The sequence below is a fragment of the Sander vitreus genome, chromosome 13, assembly GCF_031162955.1.
Source record: "Sander vitreus isolate 19-12246 chromosome 13, sanVit1, whole genome shotgun sequence".
Lineage (NCBI taxonomy): Eukaryota > Metazoa > Chordata > Actinopteri > Perciformes > Percidae > Sander > Sander vitreus.
This window is the reverse complement of record NC_135867.1, coordinates 6,771,560-6,796,678: the sequence shown is the minus strand read 5'-3', so window position 1 is coordinate 6,796,678 and position 25,119 is coordinate 6,771,560. Positions and strand designations below refer to the sequence as shown.

The 25,119-nt window shown below is 41.1% G+C and overlaps 1 protein-coding gene across 2 annotated transcripts in view; it reads left to right on the top strand.

Annotated features, from left to right (window-relative positions):
- The window catches only part of tmem132e (transmembrane protein 132E), a 369,858-nt gene that overhangs the window by 294,335 nt on the left and 50,404 nt on the right, over positions 1–25,119 (top strand). For both annotated transcript variants that reach the window (XM_078265704.1, XM_078265703.1), the window contains exon 3: positions 19,208–19,348. In XM_078265704.1, the coding sequence (XP_078121830.1) occupies positions 19,208–19,348 (141 nt within the window). The remainder of the gene's footprint in view (positions 1–19,207; positions 19,349–25,119) is intronic.

The window sequence follows — 25,119 nt, the reverse complement described above, 5'->3', positions numbered from 1 at the left end:
GGTGGTGTTATCAGCGCATCGCATGAACCCAGCGGTTGTTCTCTGCTGGAGTCACTATATGTGGCCTTGAGGTGGTCATTTATGGCATCCTTGGAGCAGGTGAGGCGGCCAGCCCTCTTTTGGCCAAGGAGCTGCTTGGTCAACTTGAATGGATTGGCCAAGAATGCTGCCCTCTTCCTGGCTCTCTCCTTCCGCCTCCTTCTGTGGAACTCTACCCTCCGTAAGGTCAAGAGTTGTTTCCTTAGGATTGCTCTCAGGTCCGCTAGGCCGGCTCTCTCGACTTCCCCCGCTGACTTGTATTGCCTCTTTAGCAGTCTGAGTTCTGCCCTGAGGCCTTGGATTTTCCTTACTCTGTGGCTGAGAGTATATGCAGATGGAGCAGGCTTGGGTGCCTCGGTTCCAAATCGCTCAGCTGCGATGTTCACTATGAGGGTGGTCATCGTTCTTAGTCGGTGGTCCACGTCCCCTTTGTCTGTCACTTCCAGGACCTGGCTTACATCTTCCTCAAATTGTTGCCACTCAACTCTCTTGGATGATTTGGGCCACTGGATTCTTGGTTGGACCGAAGGGGCACAGCCAGTTGTTATGGCTGAAGCATGCTGGCTTTGGAGGCCCTGTGGATTGTCAGGAGATGCTGTCTCTTGGGTTATGGTGGCAGGTGAGCTGCTGGCAGCAGGTGTTGACGACACTAGGAGGCTCCGGGCACTGTGGGTTGACTCCGGGCCTGGCTCCTCCCTCTTGGGTACCCCTGGGGGTATCTTTCTTTTGTAGGTTTTGTAGCTTGCTTTTGGGTTCTTCCTTACGGAAGAAGTGGTTTGGGCTGCCAACCCTCTCCACCCCGGGTTGCCGTCTCTCCGGCCGTCTTCTGTCTCTCCAGATGTCACCACCTTCTTCATGGTTGTCACCCAGTCTATTCCTGGTTGTCACTGGTGCTCCCAGAGTATTTCAGTTACAAAACATCTTCTGATGCACAACCTTAGACACATCATCAGTGTTGTTTCCAGGAGTCACTGGGTGTTTCGGGTCTTGCAACAGACACCCTCGTCCTGGTAACCCGACCGAGGCTGATCAGACCCCGGCCTGTGTCCAAGTGGCATTCTACTGCCCCCACTGCTCTCCCCTCTTTAACCAGAGCCATCTGGATGCTTTTTCTGCTGCCTCCATGTTGTTGCCTATGGCTCTTCTTCGGCTAGCACCTGTTATGCCCAGCATGCCATAGGCTTTGCTCAGGTGGGACTGGCAAATCCCCTACTGCCCACCTCTACTGGCATACACCTGGTCCTCCATCCGTTCCTCCGACAATCCTCCACCAGTTCTTGATATTTCTCCCTCTTTCTCTCTTGAGCCTCCTCCATCCTTTCCTCCCAGGGCACTGTCAGCTCTAACAGGATTAGTTGTTTTGTGGCCTCAGAGACCAAGATGATGTCAGGTCTCAATTTGGACTGGGTGATGTGTGTTGGGATTTTCAGCTGCCTTTCCAGGTCGACTGTCATCGCCCAGTCTCGGGCCGTGGAGAGCAAACCTACAGAGCAGTTTTTCGGTGTCTTCTCTGGCTTTTGTCCTTCCCTGATGAAGTGAATGGCATTGGCTGTAGCTTTGGTGTATCTACTGTCCTTGATCCCCTTGCTGATTGCCTCAGCGATGGGTTTGAGGACCTGCTCGTGCCTCCATCGATACCGGCCCTCACCCAGCGCCTTGGATTAGCTGCTCAGAATGTGTTCTAATGTTCCTATTTTGGAACAAAGGGGGCATGCAGGTGTTTCTATTTTGCCCCATGTGCACAGGTTGGATGGAGTTGGGAGGACATCATAGACCCCCTGAATCAAAATCCGTAACATATGCATTTGTATTTATTTCAACAAGTTAAATCCATGCACAGTATGATAATTTCAAAGCTTTTGTATGACACAATGCTGTCTGTGATTTGTTTATTTCTTGTGAAGGCATCATTTCTGTTACTGGGTGAGTTTGAGTGTGTGTGTGTGTGTGTGTGTGTGTGTGTGTGTGTGTGTGTGTGTGTGTGTGTGTGTGTGTGTGTGTGTGTGTTTTTCCCCAGAGAGGGATAGCATTTCTTTTACACTGGCTTCTGTGTGTGTGAGGATCCCCAGAGGGAGCTAGTTTTACTCAAAGCTGTCCAATTTGAAATAGAAGTTCCTCCGGGGAAAAGTTGAGAACATCAGGAGTGCTGACACCACCCCCATCTTGAAAAGATCTTTGAATTTAATCTCCTATTGTCAGTACCTTGAAGGGAAGCTCAGTTGCCAATTTTCACTATACTGTAATCACTGCTCCTCACAAGACGCAGCCCTGCTATCTCATGCTCCAATGACTAGTAGTACTTTTGCTTGATCACTTAGTCGGTGCAGTATACTGAAAGCTAACAGTTGTCCATTGCACCCTGAACTTTGAATATCAAACCTGAACCATGGCTGAAATATTATTATAATCACTATGTTTGCATAGTGATTTGAACTCTGAAAATGTATGCAGCTAGGTTGCAACACAGCCCCAATTTTCTTCCCCTCTGCATCTGTTGGCAGGTCTGAGCTCTACTCGCCTTATCAAATAAATTGGACAGTGGCTTCTTCCCCGATTGCCTCCTCAGAAAGGTTCTGGCTCACCCAAGGGTCTTCTGCCCATGGCTTTGGTTGATGGGAAAACTACTTAGAATAATTGTCCTCCCAAAGGACGCCTCTAATGCTGTTGCCGCCATGCTGCTGGATGTGTGTCCTGTGTGTGTGTGTGTGTGTGTGTGTGTGTGTGTGTGTGTGCGACTGAGAGGGCGAGACACACAAAAGGAGGAAAAAAAGGGGCATAGGTTGCTAAGGTTATGTGTCAGGATTTGTGTTCACTTTCAGGACTGCCTTGTTATGGGAACACTGAAAGGCCAGGTCAGGTTTATTTGTAGTGAAGCAAGTGAAACATTTTTTTGCAGTAACAAAACGTAATTGTCTTCACTTTGAGCTATACATCAGAAGGTAGGGAATGTGGAGAGAGAGGTTCATGCAATATGTATGACTGATGCCTCTTGACAACAATCTACTGATTGTTGATTATCTGCAGTAAGTTGCTGTCTGGTGATCAGTTAATTAGCCCTCAGAGTGTTTATGGCTTTATATTTTAAACATAATGGTTCCAATGTTGCGAGTAAATCTGAAGATCTGGTCTGATGTTATCTACTGCCCCACACTGCAAAGTAATCCGGTCAAAAAAAGAATCAACACGTTCATTGAATAAATGTTAGTTGTAGCCCTGACATACAGTTCATACAACATTGTGATGGAACTAGAAGCAAATAGCAAAGGTCTTTACAATGAAATAGGAGCTGGACAATCAATTTAATTAAATGTGGCAAACATGGTTTAAAGCCCCTGACACACTAACCCGACGGCCGACAGTTGGCAGAAAAGGCATTCGGACTGATCAGTCAGCTCCCCGAGGTCCAAAAAGTGCCTCAGAACACACCGAAGCGACGCTGACTTGAGAGTACGTTCTGCGCGTGCGCAAGACATAGTACGTCTCCATAACAGCAGGCGGCGCTAATCTGTATTTTCGCCCAAAAAAAGAAAACCGGCAGCTGATTGGACGAACGCGTCACGTGGGTCTGGCTGCTCCTGGATTTTTCAACCGGGCATAATGGCGGCTTCGTTCGGAATGCGATCTCATATTTTACGAAGATAGTTCACCGAAACTGTTTCTGAAAACATTTTAAGTGAGTAATAGGCCATGCAGTTGCTGAATCTGTCTTCATTTCAGATCAACAAAGGTCAATTTAAAAGATTTTCATCAGATTTTGAGAGGATTAGTCCCGCTCATCTCGCTCGTCATTTCCGGGTTAGCATTCCACCAATCAGATTGGTCATTGAGTCCGACTGCCTGCCCTCCGGCCCAGCAAGTAAGGTCAGCCAAAATGAACGCCGATGGCTCCTCTGATGGACGACAGCACGGAACACACCGAACAGACTCGAGTCACTGACCTCGCCAGACTGTCCGACGGCCAATTATCGGGTTGGTGTGTCAGGGCCTTATGACTAATGTGTTTACTTCCAGACAGCGTGAGCACTATAGACAGTGTGTCTGCCAAGGTCACATCTAGTCACAACATGAACATTGGTGATATCACACAGAGCTTGAAGTAACATGTTGGCCAAAAGCAGCAAGATATGGCTGCATAGTAGCAGTACAGTAATGTTGTGATGTCAGGTCACATACAGCAGGTCACGCAATTCCAGCTGTTCTGCTCCATCATGTAACAACCCATATGTTGGAAATGTATAAAAGTCAATTTTGACAATTTGAATAGTGAAGCAAAAATCCTGAATCACGCAGGTTGTAATCACTCTAAACACATTTCTCTCTCTCTGAGGCAGAACTAGATGTTCTCTGTATTTTATGTGTCTGTCTTCTTTTGGATTAAAAAATATTTTTAGCTGAGGTATGTTGGTGGTTCTGTGCTCTTGGATGCACAGCAGCTTGTGGTGTAATGTCTTGGCGTTGTGTCTTGTCCTGGTTTTACCTGTCTCTCCCATTAGCATTTGTTTATTGGAGGAAAAAGTGTGTAAAATACACACTTGTCTATTTTTTTTCAGTATACACATGCTGGTGGTGACATCCTGTTAAGCTAAAACCCACCACAAGACCCACAAGACCCTTTTCATCTGCTGCAGAGACAAACAGCCTCTGTTTTAAGGCCTGTAATTGTGTTTTCTAGTACAGTAAGAAGCAAGAATCCAGTCAAAGCAAGTAGGAACACAACTGACATTTAAACTTCTATACCTTAACTTAAGACGAAAATGCTGAGCCTCTTAAAAGCCTCTCCTGTACACTGTAATTATATTGTCTCGATATTTTCCATAGTAACAGACATCACTCGACTCGTTACAGATAGATCTTTCCCATGGCTGCAAATACTTGTTTAGCCTACAAAAAACATTCTGCTTTTCTTTTTCATGTATAAAACATTGAATGTTCCTGTCTATGTTATCATCGCTGCATAACTAAAGAAAACTACTAGATCAGTAGTTCTATCCATGTATCTATCCATGCAGCTCCAGAAAAGCCTGCTTTCCACTCCTTTTTTTCTCCTCCAGTGAATTGTCAGATTAGGCCAAATCCTGACTACTGGACCATACTGTGGGGCACATTGTTGCCTTTTTTCATTTCAGTTAGAAATGACTGTATTACTGAGTCTGCTGATAATGTCCCCGTTGGCCGGGTCCTCTCGCATGGCCTGGCCGCTCTGTTTACTATCAGATGGGCGTTCTTTTGTCTGACTGTCATAATGAGCATTGGGTCTTTTTTGCATCACTCTGCCAAGTGAACGTCTTCGGCTGCGTTGTCTGTCATTTGTGCTAAGCGCTCATTACAGTGTCTCTGCACTGCATTTCCAGACACTGTCGAGTGTCAAACTTGTCAAAATGTCACAACACTGTTGCAATTATTGCAACATCTTTATTTTGGCCTTTTCGATTGATCATCTTTGGTTTCCATACAGTACTATGGGGTCTTCTGTTGAGCCATGGTGAATATTTTCACTCTAACTACTACACAGTTTTTTTTCGCTTCATTCCAAATACACTTTAAATAGAGAACGGGCCTGGATCTAGCACAGTGCTGGGAGGGTGTGCAATCCCCCAGATTATTGACATACCCCCCCAACCTCAGCCACACACACACACACACACACACACACACACACACACACACACACACACACCAACAACCTTTGACTGGCAGACCAGGAAACACAAAACTTGTCTTTCTTGGTGGCCAGCTCTGGCTCCTCTCCACCACTGGAAAGAAGTAATACAAGGAAAAGAGTGTAGCTAGTCAGGTACTACTACTGTACTACATGTACAGCATACTACAGGTACAGAATATCTTTCATTGTATCTTTACAATTATTAAGTAAAACAAGAATGGTCAAAAAACAACAACCATGAAATTGGAAGCGGTTATAGATTGCATGTTTACGGTGTCATTTTAATTATTCCCTGTTTTGATGTCGGGTTGAGAAATTATTTAGAATTTGTTTTGAATGTGAGGTCGATTGAACGGTTCAATGAAGTTCTAAAAACCAACAGCAAACCTTTTCTGCTTTTAAAGTGGCCCCTTTAAACATAGCATGACATGCTGAAGCTGAAACATCGTGCACAGCGAAGTATGTGATTGAATCACATGTCATTGGACACGTAAAAGCACCATATCCACAACTGGCCAAGGACAAATAAAAATGTGCACTTTGAATTATACATATCTTCATGGAATGGAATTTGTTGTGTCTGCAGTAGCACATGCGGCAAAGTTGTCTGTAAAGTGCCCCCTCAGAGGAACTAATGGAGCTTCTGCCTACAGGAAAAAAAAGGCTTTGCTGGCCAAATTTAGCTGATGGGGCGAGGCCCCGTTTCTGCTGTAATGCAAACGGTAGTGCAGCTAATGCCTCTGAGACATTCAAGTGCTGACATTTTAGTTGTTTATTTACTTTTCTGCCTTCATCTCTGCATCACTAAAGGGACAACCGTGAAGCCCCGGCTCCATCCGTCAGGGTTTCGCTCACCAGTGGTAGCACTACAAGTGTTCTGTGGGTTGTTGTCACCGCCATCCATGATCAAATGTTTGTTTACGACGTCCCACTCGGCAGCATAACATGCCATTTGTGAATGCCAAATACCAGAGACCAAACTGTCTGGGGCTGGCAGACAGAGACTAAGGTTATTTATTTGATAATTTCACAAGGGTATTATTGCAGTCAGGCCCTGCTGAAATGCACAAACCAGAGAGGGGAGTTGTATTTCAGAAAAGAGATGTAAATTAAGGGAATGGTCCAGCAGAAATCAAGTTCTCATCAAAATCACTTTTGTAGGAGTGCCCTCAATCTAGTTTGATCTTCCATGGTGAGGGAAGGGAAGGGTTGTAATTATCTGATATTCACACTAAAGGGAAGGACATTTTTTATGATTCTGGCATTAGTTTGCATTAATTGGCAACAATGACAAAAACACTTTCTCTTATCCTAAAAAAATCATTTTACATTTTACAGCTTCAAGTTATGTCTATATGCTATCAGTGGTGTTAATCTATGACAGAGCTGTAGTCCTTTTTAGTGGATATTTTTGGTTTATTACATTGTCATTATCACATAATAAAAACACAACACATTGTTAAGAGTTCACTTTCTATTTCGGATCCAATTTTTATGCAATATTAGCCACATAGGAAATCTAAAATAATACTGTCCATCGGGCATGATGTGTCATAATGTGTCATGACATTTTTTTAAAGATCTTTTCAGTTTTTAATTTGGTATGATGAAGGCATTAGGGTTAAAAAGCACTGCTTTTTATGTTTGATATTAACAAAATGTTGCAACATTGTAGAGTTATTTACAAAGCTACTGAAAAAGTGAGAGAGTTGGAAAAGATGATGCAAAGTAAACCAGCTAAGTATGGCGCTTGCACTGTTATCTGCACACCAACCTTGGAATTCCTTATTTTTTCTGAGAAAAACGCTCTCAATAACTGATAAAAAATCCCCTCACTTACTATTTTTTTATATTCAAGAAATGACAATATCACACATCAACAATTATTTATTTTTATTTGTGTCTTTTTTGGTACATAGAGAGATAGGGAGACTGTGAACTAAGGCCTACTTTAAGAGGCACTGCAGCTATTCATCATGAGGACTTGGTCCTGAGAGTAAGAAGGCCTGAGCTTTATATGCTGAGAGCAGTGGGAGCATCTCTGTAGTTCAAAGGCGAAGACAGAAAAAAAAGTCCTCCCCCAGTGCATTTCTGTCACACATGTTTGGGCAGCCTTTGAATGTGGTGAAGAAACGGAAAGATAATTCTCGTGTTCAGGCATGTAGCGTCACAATTTACTTAATTTTCTGCTTCTGCGCTCCCTATGGCCTTCTGAAGATATTCGCTTTCAGCAAGCCATAACACCAGCTGTTAAATACTTCCTTAACAAAGGGGAAGGGCAGTAGTACGGCTTTTACCAGCTTATCATGATTATACAGTATCTGCTGGGCTAGCTTTGATGGGGTTTATTGATCAATACCAGTGAGTCTAAGATGACTTCATCAGATGTTCAGATTTCTGGTTTTGAAAAGATAATGCTGGTGGTGAAAGTCCATTTTTTTTTTTTTGTCAACAAATCCCATGAAAATCGGATCAGAAGCATCAATTAATTGGTCCTACAAACAAGTATTGCTTCTGTAGCCAATGCCAGTAGCTTTTTCCTCAGTGCCATAGAGCTCCTGTGTTGTTCAAAAACTGTTAAAAGCACAAAATGAGCCACTCTGTTACATGGTGAGTGGGGTGACATGGTCCTTCATTACAATAAACATGGGCATTGTAGTTCATTTTGAGGCACTCCCACACATACTTCGCCCTGCTGCTGAAAATCAAACGCAATAGAGCATCACATGTTAATTAATCTGCGTCTGAAAACAGTCCCCTACAAATTCTCTTTTTCCAGTTTGAGTAATGTTTATTAAAACCTATAGTGCCCAGCTGTTTGAAGAAATTATTGAGCCTTTTTAGAAAATGAAACGTATATTTGTGGTGTTTTAAGGAACCAATGTAAAAAATGTAGAATAACGTCAGCCTTACCCTTAAAAACTCTGTTTCATTGTCTTGTTTTAGAACAAAGACTTAAAGAAAACTGCGAGCATTTTCAAATGCTCAGAAATAGAGAACAGAGCTATCCAGGAGCAACGAGCGTCATAAAAACTTCCAACCTTGAGGGTAGAAAGCATCAGTCTCCAGATAAAAAGAAAAGTTTTATAATTGCAATGTTTAGCATGGTAATGTCTTACCTCAGCATTAGATGCTTTTTGTGGATCTCTGCAATAATTATCTGGCTTACTCATCTCTTCTGTTAGAATGTGACTTTATTGTTTGTATTAATTACAGAGTACTGGAAGCTGGAAGTGCTTTAAATTCAAGCAGTTATGGTTGTTTTGTAGGAAATGTGGGGTGTTATTAACTAGGAATGTGCTGTTGTTTACTATGGCATACTTTTTAGAAGACATATTTATCACTGTACTGCATTGCTCATTTTCACCTACAATATACAAATCAGTTTCAGCATGTGCAAACAAGCAGCTGCAGTTTCAAATTTGTAATCTGTGATATTTCCCCAGCTTGTCATATTCTAATTTTCGGAGCCTCCCATTAAAAAAATGTCTGTCCCTGGCAGGTTCACCCTCCCGTCTGTCTTTCCAGCTGTACGTCTCTGTGCTGCTGTCGAGAAAACCTCAGAGCTGTTTACTTGTGAAGATAAACATCATAGATATCAAAGTGCTTGAGGCGATTGATAAGATTGCTGCTTGTGATCCAAGGGTGAGGATATGGTTGTCACTCAGGAGCTGCCGACTATTGCGAGGAAACCAACACAGTGCCAGGAAAATTTGTGTAGACTGGTTGGTGACGTTTTGTAGGGAGAACAAGTTAGATGAAAGACCCAGCAGCAGACCATGTTAGAAAATGGGCTAATCAGCTGTGTTAATGAGAGAGACTCCTCTAGTCTGGATCGACGACGATTTATTTACCGGATAGTTTCGGCACCGCCAGATGTCCCTCACTTTCCGCTTTCTTTGTGTTTACTATAAACTCCCGTCGCATCTAGGAACATTGACCGGAACCTCTGAGCAACATTTACACACTGAAAATGGCAACAAGGCAGGCCTGCTTGGTTCGTTCAAGGAGGATTGTAAAGATTTGCAAGGAATACGTTTACGGAATATGTTTACTCTAACTGGGACGTTTTGGGACCTATTGGTGGGGATTTGCTAAGTACAAAATACACAGCGAGACACTGGTTTACAAATTATGTTTTAACCATGTATCCAGATCATTTATATAGCTCACGTGTATTGTGTGAACACTTAACTTAATTTAATATTGTACGTGGTGTTTTCTTTTGTGGGGTGCAAATGTTCCACCTAAACACAATCCTTCCCAAGACCATTTTGCAGAGCCATGCTCGCTGCGTCCGGAGTTTAGCACCGCCCAAGACGATTGTGATTGGTTGAAGCAAACACCAAAGCACTTTTCCTCTTCGGTCCCCCTACAGGTTGGAAGCGGAATTGTCCATTACCGCTGTTGTATGTCTCATTCGAACTACAGATCCGCTACCCAATCTGGCAAACTTGCATCGTGCGGTTACAGCCGATGGAGGGCCGCAAAGCGAATGCAGAAGTGCCGTTCACCCTGTTACGAGTTGATGAACCACTGAAACGATTTTGGAAACATTATTTTAAGGTACAAAAGAATCTTTGGTGTTGCTGTAAAAGAAATGCAAACAACCCTTGACTGTTTTTTCTCCTATCCAGGAGTGTATGCTCCTGTTGCCAGACCTTCCTCCACAGCGCTGCGGAGATAGGTCTGGAAATGTGAGACAAAGACTGCGACGGAGCATTAAGGCCACATCAAGGGAAAAAAAAAATAAGGAGGAAGATTTTTCATTTATTTTGCATTTCGAGAATAAAGTCAACATGACGAGAATAAAGTTGAAAATACCATTTTGAGAATAAAGTCGACATGTCGAGAAAAAACTTGATATTTAAAAAATCAAGTCGGACTTTTTAGAATAAACCAAACTACTAGCTTTACCTATAGTCTTCTACAAAATGCATTGGGAAGGCCTATATGAACTCGTGAAATTGGTTTTAATAACAAGGAAATTATTTCTCTTTTAGCGCATAAACAGATTGTGCCGAAAATTGCGACTGTTCAGAAGGAGAAACCACACAAACTTGGTTGACATTATTCTCGCCATTTCGACTTAATTCTCGACATTTCGACTTTATTCTCCAAATGCAAAATAAATTAAAAAATCGCCCTCCTTAATATTTTTCCCCTTAATGTGGCCCTAATGCTCCATCGTAAACGACTCCTCAGGTCAGACAGCAGGTTTCTTTTTAGTCTCAAACTGCCATTTTACACATATATTTACACATTTGAACACATCTTCACTAAGCATCAATAAATCAATCCGGTTAGACGAATGATAAACAAGGAAATCAAAACTCCAATAATTTCACATGTTTAGCATGATCCCCTGACATTGCCTCAGACCCTTGCTAAATACCCTAATCTAAAACTGAATCATCACTGAAAAACATGAATCATGCACAAGTTGAAGGAGTTGATTGGATTACATTTCACTGGAATTGTATCTCCTACGATTTCATGTGACAAATAAAATTGATTGATTGATTGATTGATTGATTGAACAGTGGACATCTTTTTAGACTCTTCAAGTCAGTCCTGTGACGACATTAAAGTATACTTCATACTGGTGACACAAGTCATCCATCGACAATGTGCATTATTACGTGTCAGGATACGGCATTCAGGTGGTGGTGGGGGGGATCTTTATTAGTGATCATATTAGTGATGTATCCCCCTAATGCATTTCATTTCATTTTTTCATTTCATTTATTTTTATTTCGAACAAAACTAAAAATACATATACACATACAGCATGTACCTATATATACATACATACATACATATGCATACATATCCAAATACACATATATATATATATATATATATATATATATCTATAAAATAAAAAGTGTGTAGCAACACACCAAAGGAAAAACAACAATATCCATACAGTGTTTACAAGTAATATTAAAAATACTATTACCATTTCTGATTTAAAAAATGTGTCCGAAAATTGAGCAGGATGAAGCCGAAGCTTGTAAAGTGTCCTACCCCTCATTCACTTTAACTCATTTCTTTATATATCATATATTTTTACAACATAAATCATACATCATTAATAGCCTAATTTTCCGCATGATCCATGATAATGAAGATACAGAAAAATAGAAATGCATGGCAAACATAGCATATTGTCAATATTTTAGAGAACCCCCAGGATTTCCAACACACATCATGTTTTCAGGGGAGCTCATGTCTTATTAAGAGGATCCTCCTCCTGGCTCCTGTGTAGTTCACACCCTAACAGTCTGATCTATATCCCAGCATCCAATCAATCAATTCTCCAAGAAAAGCAGCAGTTTTACCATGTTTGCATTTTGAATTGACACATCCCAGCCACTGTACCCTGACTTCTACCCTAAGCTTGTTAAACGGCCCGTTTGTAATACACATTCAGATTAATACTATACAGTACCCATATGTCTAGACTATTACAAATGTATTTCATTGTCGAGATTTCAAGTGATTTAAGTCTAGAAACGCATTTTTTAGTCAGCCTCATTATGTCGTGGAAAAATTCCAGTTTTGTGACTGCTCTGCCTGTGGGGACGTTCTTTTCAAATGTGTTCAATAAATACTCTTTTAAAGGGCCATTAAGAAGCAAATTAAAGACTTGGGAGCTATTATTTGATTTTATCCTGGTTTGCATATTTTATTTATTAACAGCAGACCGTTACATGAAATTACAGTGCGTAGCATGGCAGTTGCCATGATTTCTGGCAGCAAATGTCATAAGTGGGTCATGAGGACATGGGCCTCTGTGCCCAGTGGAGAGCAATCTAAACTCTCGAGTACAAGCACACCATGGAGACACAGCAAGCTGCAAAGAAGAGACAAGGAAGCTGTAATTGGAGCGAACATCTATCACATGTCTGTGATAGGCAGTTACAATGCATTTATTGGACAGATGTTTAAAAGTGTCTTACACTCCAGCATGTGATGAGTTTTTCTTCCAAAACTCTGCACTGGCTAAAAAATAGGTATTGATAGTAGACTACAAAATTACACTGGCTTGATGGCGTAATTTTGGAATTAATTACTGATTGATCACACTGTGTTGTGGTCATTTCATTCTGTGGGTCAGTGCCTGTTTTACCACTAAATGCAAGACTAAATTTGATTACTCCAGGGAGCTCAGAAACAGGCAGATCAGAAATCTGGCCTGAAATGTATTGAACCAAAGCTCTCCTGTTTAGCAGTCTGTCAGCCAACTCGAAGTCTAATAGATGTTGCCATGGCAGAAGGCATCTGTGTGGAATGAGTAAGTAATAGCTCTGTCTTAGCTAAAGTGGCTCACACTGCCTCTCGACTTTTCCTGTGTAGCAACACAGAGATTCGGAGAATTTGGGCGTGTATTATTTGCAGGTTACTGCTGTACAGCTTTCCCATTTGCAATGCTCTTTCATTAATCAGCATTAACACTGTTCAATGGGAGCCCGATTCATGTGGCGCTCCCATGGGTAATGATTCATCCCCTCTCATTTGTGGTGCAAAAATGAACCAGAGTCTGTGAAAAGGGCCATCTGATTAAAAGCATTGGTTCTGTGCAGTATGCAGGCTCTCTAAAGAAGATTATGATGAATATGTAGTGGCTTTTATAAGCTGCTGGTGAGTGTATGTAATGAATATAAATACAAGTATTACTCACCAGGGTTGCACCCTTACTAGGAAATGCACTGGGAATTGTTGTGCCCGACAATGATGTGTGATGATCATCTCTTAGGATCAGTATTTTTTACAAGATACAGTGATCAAGTAGCAACTGGGTCACCTCATTTAGTGAGAGTCTGAGGGTATTACGTTTCCCCTTTTCAACTCACATCAAAGGCAACACGCTTGATCAGGGTGATTTCTTAAACATTACATTTTTCTGTTTCATCTCCCCTTGACGCTGCTGTATCAGATAATTACTGTATTTTCTCTGATGTGCGGGATTTGATGACAATAAGCGATGCAATAACAAGAAACAATGTTTTAGAAGCTGCAACCTGTTTATATCAGACATAAAGTAAAATACATAATTTGTGATGGGATGATTTGTACCAGACATGGCGCGTTTAGGACAGCAAAAGCAAAGCTTTTACAAAGTTCAGTATGTATAGGTTAAGTCTGCAATGTTGTAGTTGGTTTCACATGGTCATGAATCATAATTCTCTCAGGTCACATTCATACATATCATTTTGTCGTTAAGTTTGGTAGACTTCAATTCCATGAGCTGTGTATACAGTAGGTTCAACTGATGAAAGAAGCCAAATTTAAACTTATTTTAAAGTGCTAATGACTTTGAACTTAAGGATACGTTAATGCATGGTAACTATGCATGAGCGTGCAAAGTTTCAATTAATAGCTTGTTAAATACGGTCAGCAGCAAACTGAGAATGTTGGTGATTACGTTAAAACACAGATTGTGTTTGAGCTGTGTGCCTATTCTGGATGAAGAAAGGGAGACGGTTTCAGCTGAAAGTCAATTGCTTTCACAAATCATGGATGAGTGGTCGATGCACTGAGCGCAGGTTAGCGTAGCAAATGGAAACACCTCAGCGGGGCTTCGAAATTTTTATCTGTCAGAGAAATAAATGGAACGATCTGGAAGATGTCTTAGGTGCCTCAAACTTTCAGCTGAATATTAATGACACACTTGAGAGAAAAATATGATTTAGGCAATACTTTCAGTGACTTTGTCCAGAGAAACTGTTGTTGTTCAGAGTGGAAATGCAGTGATGTTGTGGCGGGAAGAGAAAAGTGACAATGTGTTTTCCTGTAAACAAGGCAAAATCATTAAGAGCCCCAGAGCTTTTCCTGCAGTGAAGCAGAAATTGGCACTCATGTTTTCACAAGAAACGTGACACCCTTCTGGACAACACTGTCTGATACTTATCCTATCCCAATACTAATATTATTATCATTTAATGTTTAATACAGAATTTAAAATATTTTCCTCGTGTCTGTGGCCACAATGTTGAAGCTACAGTTAACTTAACTTCCAGTGTGTTTACTAATGAATAGTCTTGAAGGCAAAAGGCAGACAAACAAAAGCCAAGCATGTTAATAATTCATCTCTGTCTTGTATTTCATGAAAATGAGACCATCAGCTCAATAATCTTGATTGGCTCTGAATGTCTGTGGATGGGCTGCTTGTCTCCATCAGGCTTTAGTGCAGGAGTCAGGCGTGGCTCTGTGGTCGAATAACCAGAATCACAATAATAATTGGGAAGAAAATGCTTTTGTTTTTCTTCTCTGCTATTTAGTATTCTGTCAGTGAACACCTGAATAGCACGTCAAGGTAAAGTCACAAAGGACAGCTGCCAGAACTGGTTTGTTACCCAGCTGTTGGTTTAAGGTGGAAACCAGCACTGTCATCAGGATACACTTTAAAAGCAAAGCAGATTGAACAGACCTTACTTATGATCTTACTTCTAAACTACGCACAAAAAGTAAGGAAATTTGTGTTTGGTAGATTATTTCTTTGTTGTAACAATGCTTCTTGGCAATGAATCTTATACCATTGGAAAGCCTGGTTATCTCCCTTTTAAATGGTGCCACAATTGTAAGGAACATACAGTTGTGGGATGAGCAGCAGAGTTGAGTATGTGGGTTGTGGCCATGAAAAATTTGCAAAATCAATTTGCAGCAGCAATCTTCTACAGATTTGCAGTCAAGGTTTGCAGGACGATATGGCCGACTGCTCACTGCCCAGACAATTAGAAACGGACTGTATGCGATCTCTGGTTTCATAGGGCTGCCAGGAGGCCTGCCATGACTGCCCTTCACCGTCAGGCCCTTTTGTGCTGGTGTCGGCAACACAGGCACTGGAACCTGAACATGTGGAGGAACGTTATGTTTAGCGATGAGTCCAGATTATGCCTACAGCACTTGGATTGTAGGGTCAAAGTGTGAAGGAGACACGGAGAACGCTTTAGAGCTATAATCGGGCCTTACAAGTTAGGCCCGAAAAGGCCTGAGCCCGACAAAATTCGGCCTGAGCCCGACAAAATTCGGCCTGAGCCCGACAAGTTAATTTTGATTGACAGCTTTTTGAAAGCCCAAACCTGTTTACAGCTCGACTGTACAAAAGGCATGTCAGAGAATAGCATGGACACACGCTTCACACCGCGAGCGGGCACACTCACCACTCGGCGGAAGTGAGAGAAAGAAAAAAGAGACTGCACCGCACGCACACAGCTCTTTTGTCTTTCGTGAAGAATGAGTAATTTATACATTGTATTCATGACTAACGTAGGCTATAGGCCACTTGGAAGTTGGAACAAAGAAATAAAATAAGTCCTTCAGAGGCCAGCGTCCGTTTCACCTCCTCAGCATCCATTTTCACGCTAATCGAAACGCATCACCTGACCGCTCATTTACCACGCAACCCGGAGCGCAAGCCCGAGCCCGTGTAAAATGATTAAGACCGAACCCGTCGGATCCCGTCAGGCTCTCTACGCTATGCTGATTGCTGCACTAATAGAGTAACATCTTTTGGTGGAGGCAGTGTGATGGTGTGGGGCGGCATCTCCCTAACCGGAAAAACAAGGCTTGTCATCATTGGAGGCAATCTCAATGCAGAGAGATATCGAGATGAAATTCTGCAACCAGTGGCAATCCCATATCTCCACAGTCTGGGATCAAACTATATCCTCCAAGATGACAGTGGGGTTTATCAGAGACTACCTCCAGAATTTGGGAATGGAGAGGATGGAATGGCCTGCCAGCAGTCCTGACCTCAACCCCATTGAACACTTGTGGGATCAGCTTGGGCGTACTGTTCGTGCCAGAGTGACCAACACAACTACGTTGGCTGACTTGTGACAAATGCTGGTTGAAGAATGGGATGCCATCCCACAGCAGTGTGTGACCAGGCTGGTGACCAGCATGAGGAGGAGGTGCCAGGCTGTTGTGGCTGTGTATGGTTCTTCCACACGCTACTGAGGCTTCTGTTTGTCAAATGAATAAATTGTTAAATTGCCAATATGTCTTGTTTCTTCAGACTTCAATCATCCAATCCACTAAACACCACCAAACAAGAGTCAACAAAGAAAAGCTGTTTGGCATTGTCAGAGAAGATTTGGCAAATTTTTCATGGGCCAACCCACTTACTCAGCTCTGCTGCTCATCCCTTACAAATGTGGCACCATTTAAAAGGGAAATAATCAGGCTTTCCAATGGTATAAGATGTATTGCCAAGAAGCATTGTTACAACAAAGAAATAATCTATCAAACGCAAATTTCTTTACTTTTTGTGCGTAGTTTATATTAGTTTTAGGTAGCCTGGAAACCAGACGAATCTGCCAGCTCTTGTTTTTGCTCTGGCAGATATGTCTGGCCTCCATCACGTTCAGACAGATTTTCAGCCGACTAGGTCCCTGGGCGGACCTATCACAGCCGTTTATCTAATATGGGGCGGGTTTAAGATGATAAATAATATAGAAGCTTCATGCTTGAATGTAGTTACTGTACGTAGTTACTGATTGTAACTGGCATTCTCCGTACAGTGCAATGCACCAGGTTCACCAACTCAGCTCAAACTGTCAAACTAGTGTACTGCTTAGCTGTAACTTGAGAAAGTTTATGACCCCTTCTTCAAAACAGATCAAGAACCGCCCCAACTTGCATGTGTTGCTTGGCGCTACGCCGTTTCATTGCTTTGATTGGTTGACGGTGTATCTAATAGCGTCCAGAGGTATTGTAGTATGTGCCGTTGATAACGCCCCCTTGTAAATTGAAAATTAACTGAGAGGTTCCAGGCTAATATGCATTTGCGAATTATTCTGGCGTTGCCAGGCTAAGTTTTAGCAGTTGTGAACCAGAAATGTCCATTTTTCACTAGAAAAACCTCCTGGCCTTTAACATCTTTTCAATATTTAACTCATGATGTTTCAGGTTTCAGGTTCTTTGATCTGGAAGCTGCAGCTAAATATTTTAAAATTTAGATGTTAAAAATTATAAATCAAGACCTGACCATTCTTCAAGAAGGTACTTGCTGCATCTATCTTGCAGCCAATCTATCTTGTTTTGCACTCTTGTAGTGCACTTTTTTTTCTACTTCTTTTGAAGCTATTTATTTATATATTGACTGTATTTAGTATTTTGGTTTTCTCTTCTCTCAGCAGACGGGTTTGGAAACATGTACACATACCTTTTTGTCTGTGTGGAATATACAGTATATGGGCAGATGCGGCAGATATATGCATCTACACGTTTGTTTAGTATGTGCATTGTATACACACATGCATGTTCAGTATGTGAACTTGCAAAATCTCTGCATGCACTAATGTATGTACGAGTGTGTAGATTGTGGCCATATGTGCACCGGCCACATAAGAATGTACATGTTTGGAAGATTACACATATATAAGGTTCAGTGTTATTATTTAAGAATTTGATTCGTATTTACATTGGGATGTATTTCTTCCATATGTATCAAGTGACGTGTTGTACATCTACATGTTACGGTGCCCCTGAAGTGCAAATCACAACAGCAAATAGAAAAACGCAACAGCAAATCATAAAACACAACGGCAAATAGGAAAACAACGGCAAATATGAAAACATGACAGCAAATATGAAAACACTTCAACAAATCATAAAACACAACGGCAAATATGAAAACACGACAGCAAATATGAAAACACGACAGCAAAATAGGAAACACAACAGCAAATATTTTCTATTTGCTGTTGTGATTTGCACTTCAGGGCCACCGTAACATGTGGATCATGTATATTTATTCATGGGAAAATGGGTGAAATAAAATAAATACATTACATTTTAAAAACATGCATGTAGCAATTCGACATTGCACCACTTCTAATGTTCCACACAGTGTATTTCTGGAATATTTAATGTGAACATCTGAAATATTAAGATGCTGCAGGGAGTATGAGTGGTTTCCAAATTCAAACATCTTCCCTGCTGAAGTGTCCTTGAGCAAAAAATGTGAATCCCTACAGGCTCAGTGCGGTATGTTCTTCCTGATGAGCTGAGGGTTGTAAAAGGAGGATTTCACCTCACAATCAATCAAGTATCTTGATATTGTGTCTTTTGGATTGTGTCTTTGGGAAATCCAACATTATTTAATCCGTTCAAATGCCTCATTAGTTGTAAATGTTTTCACAAAGCATGTGAACTGAATTTGGAAGCTTTCAAATGTCAGTGGTTAATAAAACTGTATAAATGTCCAGTGGGTGCAGTATAAAGCACGGTATATATTAGATTTTACAGGAAATGTTAGTGAACACTGTGACCTGAAGTAGTCCTAGCCTTCTGGCTCATATATCATTGCACTCATATTCGTCATATTCATCCATCTCTGTTATTGATTCATCTGTGGAATTGCTTTTGCCATGACGCAATACAAGTAGGAGGACTGCTTCACACAGAGGGCGCTCACCTCTGACCCTGGACATAAATCATCCCCTCTAATAAAATTGACCTGTCCCAATCTTTTTCCCTCGCTATTTCCTGCAGGGTCAAAGCAAAGAAAGGGGTGAACCTGCTCGAGACCAAGTCGAAGAACGCCCAGTGGAAAGTGGACTGGGAGGTGCAGTCCGGCGCCAAGCACTCCATCACCACCATCGATGTGAACAAGAACAAAGCCGTCAAACAGGGGTAAGTCAACATCCCTGTGCCTAAACAACTGTTGTTTGCTGCAGCTGTTGATTGTTGCCCCTGCTGCTACCACACAAAGAAAATAATATCTGTTTTCCTTAACACTGGACAAAAGTTCTCAAAAAGCTTTCCTTGTGTGGTAACAGTCATAGTTGACTCTCTGATCAAAGGCAGCTTATAAAAGCATACACCATACTTTGTAAATGAACCAGGAGCTACAGAAGATAAAATACAGCTTTGGCCCACAGCAGTGACTAAAGCACCCTCCGCTGTGTAGCACAAAGTTAAATGAGTGGAGATGTTATCTGCTTAGTCTCACTACATCTGCTGTTAATTCAGTCTACGTGGAGTGTTGAGGTAGACGGTTTTGACTGCGGGCATTAAAATACCTTTGAGATGAGATCTTGTCTAAGAGCAGTAATTATGCAAAGTTCATCAAGAAGTAAAAACACCTAATCACACTCCTGTAGTGTCTGACGGGACTGTAATGGACTCTGTCTGGGCAGATTCTACGGTAAATGCAACTTTATGATATAATAATAATAATAATAATAGTAAAACTAGAGTTGCTAAGTGATTTTCAAGCTTAAAGAACTCTACAGTAAATGCTGTAGAGACTATTAATGAATTTGTTTAGGAATACAGCCTAAATGATTTGACCAGTAAATATCAGCATGGACATGTCGAGTCAGCTTAAAGGGTCAATTTACTCCAAAATTACAAAACACAAACATGACCAAAAAAAGTGGTATGAAGCAAGGGAGATAGTTTTTTAGATTTTGGATATCTGCCTCCACTCCGATACAATAGAGGTGAATTAGAAATTGGAAAGTGAAAAGTTATATTTTAAAAGTTCAACAGTACAGCAATATTTCTTTCCATAGTCTTTTTCCACAGTTTTTTAGGGACTAAAATGGTGCAGCTTGGCCTGCCTTTAAACTAGTCCCACTGAGGAAAAGCAACCTAAAATGTACAATAATAAATCACAATATGTGATGCGTTTGATTCATTAAGAACTGAAGCACTGGGAGTTAGGCTGAGACATTAGCAACTGCCCGTCCAGATATTGGCATCCCTATGGACTCCCTTATGGCTGGGAGAAAGAGAACAGTGAGGACAATGGCTGGGAGAAAGAGAACAGCGAGGACAATGGCTGGGAGAAAGAGAACAGCGAGGACAGAGTGGCCTTACCTGAAAAAGAAATCCACCATTCCTCTCTTGTTTACTTCTTAGCGCCTTCATGGCAGCCTTTCTTTCTATATTTAGTGACCCATGTCATGTAATTTTTGCCACCCTGTCACCATGTGTGATATGTTCAGTAGGGGGTCAAGCATGGAAAGAGAGATGTGTCATGCTGGATTTTGTCAAAAACCCAGTAAATTCTGTGGCTATCTTAAGCCAAACAGACACAAAACAATACGCATCTGAAGTTATAAAGTCACGGAAGAATTCATGTTTTGATTCTTCATTACCATCAAATTGATTGAACATGAGTTATATATTATTATTATATAAAATATTTTTTATGTATAAAAAGCACTCATGCCTCTGAAGAAGTGTAAAGTTGTGAACTTGGTTCGGTACTTGTATTTAAGGTTGTTTGAAAGTCTTTATTCGTATCAAAATGGAGCAGAATTTCAAGGTTTAAGTAATGAATTCCAACAAAATATCACCCCAGTAATTTGTGATGTGTGGAAACATGTAATGCTATTCTTTGCTGTGGAACTGACTTAACCAGATAAATAACAAGGGCAAGGTAAAGCTGATTTCTTTTCCTAACCTAATGTAGTATCAGATGCTTAAACTTAAAGCCGCACTGTGTACATTTCTATGTGATTGTTGCATCTTTAAAATTATAAGTTGGTGTTTGTAGAGAAATAAGTGCTAGTGAAAATCTGGGTGCTCCAGATGTTTCTTTTCATGCATTGCATTCTGCCACAGTGTTTATTCTGATACTAGTATGAGGCGGCAAAGCAGGACATTTTGCAATCCTACACACAGTGGTTTTAACCAGATTTTAACCATAGAGGTGGGGGAGAAGAAAATCCTCATATGAGTCTTTTTTGGAAAAGTCAAGAGTTATTTTGGGCGGCAGTGAAACATAACCTATTTAGTTTAACGAGGACTTGTTGCCTGTGGGCAGTGTAAGAACAATATTATGCTTTCCTATGCATAACAACAGCCTCTCCTTACTTTCTGTGTAACTGAGAATTTAGTGTTTGGCATATATTTCAGACTATTATATCCCAAATAAATGTACTTCCTACCAATTTAATCCAACTTCTTTTAATTCTTCAAAAATAAACTGACAAATATAGACCTGCAATTCATGTTACATGTGTTGTAATGGTTCACAATGAATCCAGTGGGTTCTTGTGGATAGTTATTATCACATTTTCAGCAGCTTCTTTGTTTTATAAAAAAAAAGTATAACCAACCCTTTTGTCTTTCTTGTTTGAGTGGATGAGCGTTTACTGCAGGACTGAACTAGGTGCTGCAGCCTAATAAGACTCCGAGACTTTACAATAATGAGCCCCAAAATACATGCATTCTCAAGACAGTTCTTCCCCTAATTACCCAATTCAATCCAGTAATAAGCAGAAATCTAATATGTTTTCTAAGTTTAATAAATGTTCTCATTCATATGTTTTTTTTATGCAAGATTTAAGCAGCAAAGAAGTAACTGCTCACTATTTAAAGGCCCCCCTCCCCTCACACATACTCACCTCTCCCCCAAAAAAGACAAATTACACACAGACAAGCATCATTTCTCATCTCATTGGTGAATACATCTTAGTACCATTATTGTTTGAACATCTGGCTTTGTTTGCTCCAAATTACTTGAAGCTGATGTTTTCCCTTCAGGGTGATCTCTTCATCACTCTCCTCTCTTTATTATTCTCTTCTTATCTTGGAGTTTCTCTTCATCAGATCACTCTTTAGTCAGTGTTGGAATTATTCAACGTATTTATTTTTCTGTAACCCTCCATCTGGAACAGTCTCATTCTAACGGCAGCTCGTTGATAGCGCCACATGAACCAATGCATTATTGATCACGGCCAATGGATTCCAAATGCATAATGTTCTTGAAATGGCTGTGGCATTACCATTGTCACCAGTCGGGACAAGAGTAATAACCGATCATTTATAAGATGAGTTTTGGTTGGTTGTGGATCTCACTCCCGAATTTTGCTTTTAAGGCAGGGTTGGTGATGTTGAAAAGCTAGCAAGATTTGAAAGTAGCATCTCCTCGGGGGCTCCGTCGAACCCCTCCCCCTGCCCTCATGGCTCCGCCCCACACACAGATGTGCACGAGCACCGCTGCTTCAGAGCAGAGAAAGGACCGCAATTTTACTTCATGTTAGCAATGCGGCGACAATGCGCAATGAGCTCAGGCTCATGCGGGGGGGGGGGGCAGCAACGCACGACAGTAAGCATGATCAGTTTGTGTACAGTAAAAGCAATGAGTCTGTTACCTTATTTGACAGAAATATATATATGCATTTGCCTGTTATTTCTGACAATTTGATAAACAAAAATGTCTATTATCCTTGAGTAAAGGATTTTCCTTTGGGGCTGGCTAAAACCTCTTTGGGGGCTCCAAAAATTCCTCAATGCAGGAAAATCCCTGTTGCTAGAGGACTACAGAGCAGTAATTGGAGGGAGTTTTTACAGGATTGGAGCAACTAAAGATGACAGATATATTTCATTCCTTTTTCAGAGCCCGTAAGTTACTTATTGTATATTGGAAAATGTTACCAACCCTGCCTTTAAATTCCTTCTTAATTTCAATAAACCATCCCTACACTTAGCTTTAAATGCTTTTTTTAAATCAGTGTTACAGACTCAAGTGCTCTAGACTTTCTATCATAGACTTAAGCATGGACCATTCTGAGCCCTCTTTTCACCATCTCTGTTCTTCTGTTGTTGTAACTGCCTTGCAGTGCTTTGATCCAATGAACTCTCCCCTGTTAATCAGTTCAAACAGACCTCTGATCAAAGAATAAAATCCTCCTGAGCTCTGAAAATGCCCCAAGCTACAGCTTTTAAAATATATACTTTGTGCTATACAGACATGAGCCTACATCATTAACTTGATGGAAACAAGACCGGACTTTCTTGAGCCAAATTTACTTCTTTCCTCTCCTCCTCTGGTATGAAATCACTCATTAACAATGTTTTAATATCAACATCAATATTGTTTGCTTTCAAAACTGGAGGGAATAATTACATGACATATTTAAATTGTCCATTTTACATACCTGCAAACTAGTCGCTTTTTGGTGAAAATCGCCGTTTTGAATGGGAAAATGTAATCCACGTGAATTGTGTAGATCCGAAGAGTTTTTATTTGGAGGGGGGGTCCGAGACCCGGTGCTAATACGACACCGGTGCCTTAATGACCGTTATCTACCGGACTGAATAGCAACGCGGATTTTGGTGCCTTATTTAGGTGCCACTTAAATGCCTGCGCTTCTCTCTGATGCTCCGAAAATGGACGTTAGAGGGAACTGAAACATCGCCGCACGGGACGCTAGTTAACGCTACACTCGACAGCAGGTAAGGTTAGTCTACCGTTAGCTAGCACCTGGAGTAAATACTGTTAAAATGCTGACAGCTAAACCATGGCTAAACTGCCATTGTGTGAAAAACACAGACTCAGCCTCGCCTCGCCAGCCTCGTGGTGCATTTACAGTTATTGTGAAATACCTTTTTCCCATCCAGAGATGTTTCACCTTTTTCAGCCCTTCTGAGTTTGCAGGTTGATTTTAATAATGGAAGATAATGAAGAACAGAGCACAGGAAATTTCACCAAAACATTTCCTTGTGAAGGGGTAATTCCTTTTTTTTTCTCTGAACTGGACTCAAATGACATTAATTAGCTAACACATGGATAATTTAGTATTTTGATGAAAAGGTCACCCTATAATCCCATGGACATGCCCTAAGGAAATAAAGACATACTGTAACACAGTAGCTACTAGAGCTGTGGAGAGGAAAACGCTCACTAATTTAAGTGACATGGTTTTGCTTATTGTTTGGTTATTGTTGTTATAGGCAATGGTAAGAGATAAAACCGCAATCATTAGGGATTCTGATAAGAGCTTGTGCAAACAGACAGTGATGTGATATTTTCTAAAAATCTGTTCTTCTGAGTCAGATCTCGAAAATCATGTCAAATGTAACTGGCTAATTGCATAAAATGTGAAGGAGAAATGTATTTTTTCCGCTTTTTTTTTTAGCTGCTTTAGCCTACATTTTTACAATAAAAAAGCATACCCTCTAACCCAAATCAGTGCATTGTGAACATCATTTTTCTTTCCCTCCAGCGTGGTAGCAGAAGACACTGTATTGAGCGGCTGTACATGTACTCACTCCAGTGGGCCATATTGATGACACCTTAAGTGTGTCACAGACAGACGGGGGTGTTTGTTTTCAGTGAGTGATGTCGAGACAAATAGGCTGAGATCTCATCATGATGTTCCTGAGAGGAACCTTTTGTGGATGGAGGCTCGTACAGATAGTTTGATCCAGCTTTCATTAAAAGGCTCTCAGACTGAATGGTGGGATGGCTCTCTGCTTTTGTGAAGGACAGACAGCGAGCGCTTCACTCTCAGCTAAAGGTGAAGTTATGGGAGGGATGCTTCTTGTCACGGGTGAGAGATTTAATTTGCTCCTTCGCCACCAGTGAGACGGTTTCATGTAAGGCTTGTTGAACCTGAGGATTACAAACCCAACAAGCAGTATTTTCACAACAGGACGGCTGTTAT